The sequence below is a fragment of the Drosophila willistoni genome (genome assembly GCF_018902025.1).
Source record: "Drosophila willistoni isolate 14030-0811.24 chromosome XL unlocalized genomic scaffold, UCI_dwil_1.1 Seg141, whole genome shotgun sequence".
NCBI lineage: Eukaryota > Metazoa > Arthropoda > Insecta > Diptera > Drosophilidae > Drosophila > Drosophila willistoni.
Window position 1 is genome coordinate 1,114,227 of NW_025814052.1, and position 11,578 is coordinate 1,125,804.

Here is an 11,578-nt window from a genome sequence, read left to right on the forward strand (position 1 = left end):
GTCAGTCAGTAGTATTTAGTTAGGGAGAGAGCCAGCCAACAAATACATTTACTAACAATATATATAATTAGAGGATTTGCAGGACTTGCAGCTACCACCCCCTCCTCGTACCCACCTCTCCCCCTAATCTAATTTTTAAAACGTATTTCATGTCGGATGAGTTTATAATGTTCCCTATTTTTCCATTTTCCATCTTTGTCAGCGGGAAAATAAAATTGTGTACGTGAAAATTGCATCATCTAGTTGATAATTAAAAATAAAACATAAAAAAAATAAATATAGTTTTAAGTTAGAATAACAAACACAAAACAAAAAGAAATCAAAGAAAAAAAAGTATAGAATAAAGAAAATTGAGTAAAGGGAAGAGAAGCAAGCTGAAATTTTTCAGAAGCCAGTAAGCAAAAATATTAGCACAGATAAATTGGCAAAACTCTTGAATTTTTTTGTTTTTTTAAATAATTAAGAGTTTTCTTAATTTATCTGTAGTAAATTAATAGTAAGACTTTGATGTAAGATAACCAACTTTACTTTATCCTTCCCCTCCCCAAACAAACACAACCCCCCACCCCCGACCCGCACACATACATATATAATAAAATATACATTATACATGCATATACATATATAAATTTAAAAACCAATAAACAATAATTTGTAAGCCATGTAAATGTGTTACATGAAATTCGTAATTTAATTGCAAGCTGTTCATATTAAATAACCAGTCTCAATGTCGTGCCAGGCGCCAGTTTAGTTCTCCTGTTTCTACATGGACAATAACTTCTATGGAAATTTTAACGTTATCGAACCATACATAGGAATTGTGATACATACAGAACCAATCCAGAGGTTTGTTTTAGGTTTCTGTTTATAGATTTTTCACGAACTGAGCACTTTCAGCACGAAATGTTCAAGATGAATCTATTTATTTTCATCAGCAGCCTTTAATGTTCTTAAGCCGAGTCATAGCCATAGTATTTTATTTTGGAGTAGGTGCAGAGCAAACTCGTTTCAAGCTTCAATAATAAAGTTTTTATAACATTTTTTAAAGAGTTATTGGACTTTTTATTAATATAGTTTTTAATATTGGAAACGTACAAGTATTTACAATAGCAATTTAATTTATTTCATTTTCCTTTTTTTTCCTTGCAATTATTTGTATTTAAATGTTCTATGTGTGAGTTTTTTTTTGCCTTTTAATTAGCGACTTAATCATAAATGATTTCAATTTGGTTTTGATCCGCTCCCTCCCATAAAAAGGGGCGGTTGGAGGAGAGCCTCCCACTCATTATTCACGGTTTCCATTACTGCATTTTTTAGAATTTTATTTTACTTAGTTTAAACAATTTCAACATTTTTTAACTGCAATACAAAGGAGAAAATTTGTTGCACCTTTTTAAAAAAATTTTCCTTTAATTTATTCAATTTGTTGTTTTTACTTATTGTTCGTTTTTTGTTTTTTTTTTTTTTTTTTTGTTTTACTTCTTTTTTTTATTTGTAAAAAAAGCAGAATTTGTATTTTTTTTGTATATTTTTATATATATTTTTTGTTTATAATAAAAAGAATTAAAAATTAACATAAAAACGTTCTGAACTGGTTTGGTTTGATGTTGTTGTTGTTGCTGGTGTTTTGTTTTTTTTTTTTTTTTTTTTTTTTTTTTTTTTTTTTTGGGTTTTTTATTTTCCTTTTATGAGTGGCTTGCCCATTCAAACTTTTCACTTTTTCTTTTGTAGCTATTCTTTTCTTGTTTTTTATTTACTCTTTTTTTTTTATTTACTGGTTAGAGCTATTTGTTCCACTACTTGGGCTCCTGCTTCCTTTTTTTTTCTCTCTTTTGATGCGGCGTATCCCCATTTATTTGGCCGCTGTCGTTGTCGTTGTATTATTATGATTGCTGGCATTATTGGTCCTACGCTGTGTGACCCCACCATCACCGGCACCACCACCACCTCCACTTCCTGCTGGTGTAGGGTTCACCTTGTTCTTGGATCGCCCCGTTCCGCCGTTGGCAACTTTTGTATTCTCAGAACTATCTGTGAGATCCTCACTATCACTGGAACGTATATCACCAGACATCTGTTGAAAAGAATATATATATGATTTTTAATAATGATAATGACAAAATATATGTATATATATATATCGGATTTCAGTTGTTGTTGCCCTTTTTAGGCCAAGTTACAAACTTGCTGCTGCGATATTTACAATTATTTCTTGTTAGGCTGACAATCGAAAAGATTTTCTTGACAATTCCGATCATTAAATTAAGATATTAGTAAATAAATTTAGTTTTTCTGCACATGCTTATATATATTAATTTTGTAGCGCAACAAACAATAGCAACAACAAACAACTTTGTCCGTACCAAACATACCAGACCCTTTTGCAGAGAGTCGACAACAATTTTTAGAATCATATATGTCCAGATCACATGCAGCACCAATAGCATTAATAGCAATGAATTGAATATATAATAGGCTGGGAACATGGGCAGAATGCGTGGTGCCTCCACAGATGAACTATTCCAGAGAGACAGAGAAAGAGAGAGAGGGATTATTCGATCTAAATTCTAAAATTTAATGCTTCTCCCCCTTACCTGTAGATAATCCGTGGATAGAAACCCAAACGTGTGACTATCCATACCACAGTAAATATCGCAAATATGGCATCACATAATTTCTGATAATTGGCATATTTGGTTAATTTAGCCGCCTCTAAGAATATATCAGCGCAATCGTGCACGACAAGAACAAGGGAACCAACACGATGTAAATTGCATACCCAACTCAGGGACATTAGCAATAGGGTAACCATATGATGTATAAACATTTGCCAGAAGTCCTTTCGTTTCACATCAAAGAATTGTGTACCAGTCAATGACCAATAGAATGACATAGATATCATGTAATACCACCAGATATCATTGCTGACTGACTATATAAATGGAAATTGTCAAAATATATATAATTCCACTACTTCTCTGTGTGTGTGTGTGTGTGTGTGTGTGTGTGTGTGTGTGTGTGTGTGTGTGTGAGGTTTTTACCTGATGGGGATAACCATACCAACAGCTTTTCACATCCCAGAACCAAGGCTTATCCCATAGGACAATGACACCGAATATAAAGCTATATAGATAATATACACAGCGCCAAGTATTCTCACAGAATTTGACCAATGTCGATGGCTTATCCTGGGCACGACGTAAACGCCACCAGCGTTCAATTTGACGTTCAGTTAATTCCGTTTGTTTGGACAGCGGAGCCAGCTAAAAACAAAAGAAAAATATAAAATTATCCTTTCCAATCGATCGACTGACAGAGAGAGAGAGAAAAAGATGGAGAATTCTTACCCGTTTATTATCCAATCGCGATGATTTGGCATATGCCGCCTCTAATATAGGAACATTTGCTGCTTTTTTGGGTCTGGAGCTTCGTATACCCAATGACTTGCCAATTGGTGATATCCAAAACCTAAAAAAAGATAAATAAAACGACAGATATGAAATGAATTGTTCAAATTGTTGGCAGAAAAAGAAAGAAAAAAAAAACACCATGTGAGCAGGTGATTAAGTGGAGCCACAGGCCCAGCAAGCAGATTGTTTAATCATATCTCTGATAACACTTTACGACCTTGGCACATTTTGGAATATAAAACCAAGTGCTCTCTCTCTCTCTCTACATATACATATATATTTTTCAAGTCATGATGGTTTTTTGATTATTTTTCATTAGATTTTCATTTCGATAGAAAGATTTGAAAAGTTCTTAAGACATAAATATCATTCAAGTAGGCAAATATATGCGGAATGCGGATATTTTTTGTTTTTGCTTTTGATTCTAAATTGAAATTCTATCTATACCCTATGTATGTATCTCTCTCTCTCTCTCTCTCTTTCTCGTCTGAGGTGTTGTGGCACGTGTGAAGCATGTAAAATAAAGGTTTAAAGCCTCCGTCTACATACATAATTAGGCATCAAAACCCAACAGTTCCCATTCAATAGATGGACAATGGCGTATTGTTTGGTTTTTTCGGAAGTTAATTCGTTAATTAAAACATATAAGGTTATACCCAACCGACGAGGCGTTTACAGTGTGTGGATCTGGTGCTGGATAGCACCTACTAGATAGCTGGGCTGGAGGCTTCCTTTAGCTTTTTGAATATTAAATAGATGTTCCCGGAATAAAAAAAATATATTTGGGGACACACATGTGTTTTGCTCAAGTTTAAGTTCAAGTTCAACACGCACAGAGAGAGAGAGAGAGAGAGAGAAAAACTAATGCTTTGACTGAAGATACAGACTTTCCCCCCTATATAACCCACCCTATTAAATCTCAATTGATTTTACCAGATTCATTCAAGTCGTGTTGGACCCGCATTTGGTGTCACAAGAAATTTTTTAAATTAATAATAAATGCTTCAATTTTCAATTAGAATAGAAACTCAATAGAAAAGCAACCCAAAAAAAAAAATACATCTCCCTTGCCCTCTTCCCTCGCCTTTTTATAAATTAATTATTGAATTTATGAACTTTTAATGCAAGAGAGAGAGAGAGAGAGAGAGAATACCCGCCCTAATGTCAATATACAATGACGTAAAATGGAAGTTCAGTTTTATGATCGATTTTTTACTTCCATTTTACGTCAGAGACAGACGTCTGTCTAGATACTCACCCAAAGCACACGCACACCTAAATTTTGATAAATATTTCAAATATTCAAGTTACGGAAAAATTTTCTTAAAAATCTTGCAACCCCTAGGGAGCGGATCCCTGTCTGATGTCTTGATAAATAATCCGCGAAATCTGAATGAAGTAATGCCACGACACTTCATCTTGAGTCTTTTCGATCAAAAAGATTAGATTTTAAAATCTCGGAAGCGAAAAGAAGATATAAGACCCATGCTAGCTAAAGAAAATATTAAGAAATTATATCTCAAGTAAATGCTGGGGATTTACTTTAAGTTCAATTTTATTAAATTTTAAAATAAGCTTAAACTGAGTTAAACAATTTTGAAATCGTTTAGAATCATAAAAGATATTTGCAAAGTTTTTCCTCTATTTCTAAATCTTAACTTGGTGAATTTGTAATTCCTTTCATTTTTTGGCCGATTTACCAAAATCATGTATTATTTTTTGTTTTCAATGAAATTCGATTCTTTAATTTGAATTAAAATCTCAAAAACTAATGTATGGATCATTATTATAATTTCAGCGTAATTTGCTAGTTTTTATACCATACACCCATAGGGTGAAATGGTATATCAAAGTCGCCAAAATGTATGTAGCAGGCAGAAGGAAGCATCTCCGACCCCACAAAGTATATATATTCTTGATCAGGATCAACAACCGAGTCGATCTAGCCATGTCCGTCCGTCTGTCCGTCCGTCCGTCTGTCCGTATGAACACCTAGATCTCGGAGACTGTAAGAGCTAGAGCCACCAAATTTGGTATGTAGACTCGTGTAGTATGTAAAGTGATCAAGTTTGTTTCAAATTTTTGCCACGACCCTTTCCGCCCCCGCAATTTAAAAAAAGCGTTTACCTCAAAAACTATTCCAGCTAGAGACACCATATTTGGTATGTATGTATATTCGCTTAGTAAATGCACACATTTTGTATGTGTAAAAATTTTGCCACGCCCTTTTCTGCCCCCGTAATTTGAAAAACTTGATTATCTCCCGTATTTTTTTACCTTATGTAATCACACTTGGCACACTTAAATTTAATGTTAATATCTAGCAAATTTGATCAAAATCGGACAAAAAACAGTCGAGTTATGCATATAAACGTTTTTCCATAAGGCCGGAGTTGGTCGTTGGCTGGTGGGGGCGCTAGGGTGCTCGTATGATTGAGTGAGCGAGATACTAAGATATGCTTGTAAAAAGCATGTGAAAATGCATTTGTTTAATAAAGTTGAAACATTTGCTTTACTGGTGTATGGTATACCTAAGTCGGCGAGACGACTTACTTCATTTTTTGTGATCTCTATTGAGGAAATTGGAAATCAATATACTATTTATTTTATTCAATTACATATAATTCCCAACTAGTTTGAACAACTGCCAACTATTGCTCTTTCTCAATTTCTGTGTTGTTTATTCTATGGAAATTTGTGATTGTAATTCCCAACTGGTTTAAGCATAAGTTACTTTCTATTGAAATTCTGTTTATATGCAATTTGATATTGTAGTTCCCAACTACTTTCAGCGTAACTCTCTTCTGGTGAGCATTGTTCTCTCTCTCTCACTCAAAAACATCTGACCTTAAGATGTTTTTAATTGAAATTCTAGATTTAGATTTACGGTATTTTAAGTGTATATACTCAAAATTGTTTTGTTTACAAAATTCACACGATTTAGTGTTATAGGGGGCACGCTATATGGTTGCATTCATTCTCAGATTATGTCGTGTGTCTTTTTCCATAATTTGTTTATCGTGCATTTAATTTTGCATGTCGATAAACTGATGCATTGAGTACAACACAAAAAAAAACCTTTGCTATTATTTAAAATAATTATATTTAATTCAGTAATTGTGCACATTTTCTTTTGGTTTGTTGTTGTTGTTGTCGTTGTTTTTTTTTTTTTTTTTTTGGGTGCAATGTACAGACTACGTCCAAAATGCCAACGACTCGTATTTGTCACTTTTTTTGGTGTGTGTTATCAGCAGCACTTGTACATTTATATGTATATGTATATGTATATACTTCAATATATATATAATATATATATAATTCATGTCGTATGTTGTTTGGGGGGAATTATTTTCGCTTGTTGATGATAATTCAACACGCCAATGCGGCTGCGACGACAATTGCACACACGATTGGCGGATGGACGAATGGATGGATAGATTGATGGATTGACGGTTACTAATACCATAAACCAAATGTTAAAAATATTTCCTAGGCCGCCGCATGCCCTAAAATATTGCCTATTATGAGTCATTCTTCAAAAGCAACCCCGTCGAGGAATTCACATTTCATTCCGAGAACTCAAAGAAAAAAACAATGCTTTCGAACGCTTCAAGTATCGAAATTCTTTATGAGGCACGCGAAATTAATCATCGCTGATTAGTTTGATTATATTGTTAGGGACACGGAACTTGCATTGGATGAAAATGTAATAACAAGTCAGATATTTTTAATTCTTTAAGAACTGATCTAGCAAAAAATGTTATAGTAAATTTTTGAAAGTTTCGCTTGCAGAGGGTATTATATAATTTGTCAGATTTGTTTGTAGTGCAGAGAAGAAGACAAAGGAGAGAGGAGAAACTAAGTCGATATAGCCATGTCTGTCTGTCCGTTGGTGCAATTTCAATTTTACGCCTCCAATTTGAAAACTTTGGGAATAAAACTTGGTATTCAAGTTAATTATAAACCTGGTCGAGCTAGACTATGAAAATGATTCGGATCGAACCAGTATATCATTGAGTGCTAATCGAAAAATCGGTAAAGAACTTGGATATCTTTATAAAATTATATATAAAGTATATAGTTCTTTATCATATCCCCAAATTTCAATAAGATTGGATAAATAGAACACAAGTTAAATTACGTCGAGTGATTGAAACATGAAAAAATAGACAAGAAAAATAAAACTAGAACGGTATTAAAAATGCATAATTGTGTGACCTATTGAAAATAGTTCAAAAACTCAAAAGTTCTTGAATAATATGGTTAATTTCACATGGTACACACATACATACATACATACATACATATGTATTTATATTTCTTTTTTCTTTTCTACATAAATATCAAGTGTTAATTGAGCAGCATTTAATCCCCCACTGCTCCACCTCAATCATTTGCTTCACTTGGCCCCTCATTCCATTCTTCCACATCCCCTGCCCCCGCCCCATTCATTCATATGAGGGCAACGTAAAGCACGTGCGTTTTGGCCATTGGGCAATCGTTTTTTAACCAAATGGCCGAGAAGAAGAAGAAGACTAAGAAGAAAAACAACAAAAATTACTAAAGCAATGGGTAAGGGTAAGAAAAATAGCACACAAAAACGAGTTTAGATTTTGTATTGTATGTGTATTTGGAAAAAAAAGGAATGTTTTTTTTTTTCTTCTTGGAAATTTCAATTGCCAATCTAGAGCAGACTAACCCAGTTGGCCGATAAAATGAGATTAGAAGTGTGTATGTGCGTGGAGGGCCATTTAAATAATTAACTTGAAATTTTATCGCAAAAGCCGCCCCCATCTTCCCCCGCCCTACGTCCTCTTCTTCTTTTTCCACAACTTTGGTGATTACGTATTAAGGGAGTCCTAACTATACAGTGAAATAACATTATGCTCGACCATCATAAAGGACGACTGTCCGCTGTTTGACTCATACATTGTTTCACTGTATACAAATACAGTTATTTGGAAAACTTTTATATAGAAAAGGAAGAAGAAGAAGACGACGAGGAAGAAGTCATCCGTTTTGGCAGTGCAGGGTAATGCCTGGTGACTCATAACTGACTAGGGGAACCTGACTCACTCACTCACACACACACCCACAGACCAATACACTGAGACATTTTAGTTATGTAGCTTTGCCATAAAGCAATTGAAAGATAGCATTATCAACAAATTTTATACGTAAATCTTTAGTGGGCAAATCTTATCAGCGTTTTATGTGCATACATACACGTCACACACATACATACACACATTTGCACTATTCTTGCTCAAGGCATTTGTGTTTTATTATTTTTATTTTTTTTTTTTGGAGTCGCAAGTCTGATGACATTTGCCATTTAAATATTTCGATATATACATACATATATGTACACACACACATGCATACATTTGTAGACTAAAAAAAAAAAAGAAGAAATATATAACAAAAATCTGTTGACCCTGAAAGGCAATTCTCGTTTAAGAAAAGACCAGGTATCAGAGACCTCATACGACCACATTAGACTGGACAGACATGAGAAAAAAAAAACACCAAAAAAAAAGCAAAGCATTTAGTGTGTGTGTGTTGGCGTTTTAAATTCGACCGTTAAGCATAGTTTTCAAATTTAGAAATGTTGATTCTTCTTTTTGAAAAGCTTTCCAAAAATTTTGAACTGACTTTACCAACACTGTGCAAATAGAACAGTTAGCCGGCTGGCAAGCAGGTGGTTTAGTAGGGGATAAAAAACTATTTTTTTTACACTACAAAAACAATTTCACAAAAAAAACACACACACATATATATATATACGTAGGTACATATTGAAAAACAAAACAAAAAATAACAAGGTACAGGTTAATTGGCCGATTAATGCCCCAAATAATGTTCCTATGCACATTGATACAAAATGATACGAAAAACACAACACTCCAAATTTGCAATAGAAATAAATTACATTTATTTCAAAAATATATGTATATAGTCAACATAGTCAACTTGGCTACTTTAGTTATTTATATTTCAAAAAAATGTATAATTTTCAATGTTTTTCCATCACAAATCTCTTAATCAAAATTCAATGGTTGATTTCGAATATTTAATACGAATGAATGAAACTCTGAAATATTAGAAGATGATTATTACAAGGATCATACGAGAATTGGAACAAGGTAAAATATGTATATTTAAAATTAAGGCTAGTTTGGATCTCTTTTATACAATTTTTAATTGATAAATATCTGTTTACATTATCCTTTGATTTCAAGCCACTGTGCATAAACATAGTCACACGTATGTACATACATACATAGATGTACGTACTAACATAAATATACATATGTGTGTATGAAGGTGCATTGTGGCAAGGGTGTTTATGTGTGTGTGTGCTCTTATGCCGGGGGTTATGCGGCGTTTTATAAACAAATTTTGATGTTTTATTGTTTTTTTTTTCTTTCGTTTAACTAAACAATTAGTGAGAAAACTATAGGTGCCGAACTGCTCGGATTTCTAGTTCTAATGAAGCCAAGGGAAAACTTAAAGTTGCGGCTTGCCTCACACATACAAAGACACAGGCCCATTCATACACACACACACAAACTCACACAGCACGACATAAAATTGTTGGGCGTTTCCACGTGAGGTTATGTTTGAAAAAAAAAAAAGAAAAAAAAACAGATGCATAAAAGTTAACACTCAGAGTTTACTGTACGCTGTACATACATACATACATACATTTATGGCAAAGGCACGCCATTGTATTGCATGTGTGTGTGCGTGTGTGTGGGTGTGTCAATGAAAATTTACAGTAAAACTGAAATTAGCTTTAATTGTAATGAATTGCAATATGCTGCTCTCTCTTTCTCTTACTTTCGCCCCTACTTTCTGTCGCGCCCAAAGGAATTAGAACAGGAAAAGGAGAGGTCACCTCCTTTCTCTCTCACTCTCTGCTTCTTTTTCTTAACCCTCCCGCCCCGATCACTTGGCGTTCATTTGGTTTGGTTTTGTTTTTTTTTTGCATAAACTTACCGCTCTAGTGTATAACGGACCAGCATGACAACAGCGGCCAGCGGTATCGGCCATATCAGATCCTTATAATTTGCATGAACAACATCGGGACGTGAACCAGGCGCTATATCCGCCCATGTTGTATTTGGCGGGAGCCAAACGTGCGTACTCCAAAATGCATTGCTAAACTTATTGATTAAATCCATGATGATGGTAGTAGTGTTGGTGGTGGTGGTAGGGGGAGAGGGTGTTAGATTGGATTGTTGTGGGGGTGTTGCGGGGGTCTCTAATTGGGGTTACTTTTTATTGACTTCAGTTTCTTTGAGTTTTTGGTTTCCTTCCAATTGCTTCCTGCTTCCTCTTCGGCTTCTACTTTAACGGGGCAGCTTGTGTTTTTTTAGTATTCTGTTTTGTCGTTGCACGAAATTTCGATTTAAGGTGGCGGCTTGCTTCGTTTCAAAATTTACATATATGTATATAAAACACACAAATTGTTGCCTTTATTTTCTGTTGTTGCCGTCATATGCACATATTTATGTCTAATAATTCATTCTTTTTTCGTTATTTTGTTTGTTGCAATGGAACAGCGGTAGCAGGCATCAACAATTAGTTCACACACTCTCACACACCAAGCACATTTGCGAAAAAAAAATAATCATAAACAACGTACCGCCGAAAGAGTTCTTTTTTGTATTAAACCAGAAAAAAAAACGGAAAAACTAATTTATAAATACACTTGAAAATTTAGATCTGGAAATGTTCTATGTAAGATTCGCTATGTCTAATTCTGGTAGCTATTGCCGCGTTTCTGGCGTATTAACTTAACGACTAAGAATTATTAACTATACGTATGTTTTTGCTGTGTATATATATATATATACTATACATATATATATATGTGTTAAATATGCTAGACACACATAAAACTATTAAAACCGCGCGCACGTTCTTCCGGCAGCGCAGCAAAGTAGAGCTGGGAATTCCATCGATGTCACTGGTAGAGATGGTTTCGTTTTCATCGGATTTATCGAGCAAAACGACTATCGATAGATTTGCAGAGATATATCGGTTATCGAGAATATAGTAATTTCAAATTCTTTGAAATGATTTATGAAACTTAATATTGGTGTTGGTCTCTATTCCAAATATTAAAAAGATTGCTTTTGTTTATTACATTTTATTTGATT

The 11,578-nt window shown here is 34.0% G+C and overlaps 1 protein-coding gene across 2 annotated transcripts; it reads right to left on the reverse strand.

Annotated features, from left to right (window-relative positions):
• Positions 1-1,680: 1,680 nt before the first annotated feature.
• LOC6648628 (ceramide synthase 6) lies at positions 1,681-11,365 on the reverse strand. Of its 2 annotated transcripts, none has more exons than XM_047011352.1 (6): positions 10,413-11,365; positions 3,348-3,468; positions 3,042-3,263; positions 2,595-2,932; positions 2,364-2,517; positions 1,681-2,074 (listed from the first exon to the last, which is right to left on the reverse strand). In XM_047011352.1, the coding sequence occupies exons 1-6, from the start codon at positions 10,595-10,597 to the stop codon at positions 1,853-1,855; spliced, it is 1,242 nt and encodes a 413-aa protein (XP_046867308.1). In that variant the 5' UTR covers positions 10,598-11,365; the 3' UTR covers positions 1,681-1,852. The 2 variants fall into 2 exon arrangements, with proteins under 2 accessions (XP_046867308.1, XP_002071059.1); XM_002071023.4 differs by having other exon boundaries at positions 1,682-2,074; positions 2,373-2,517.
• Between the last annotated feature and the right edge of the window lie 213 nt (positions 11,366-11,578).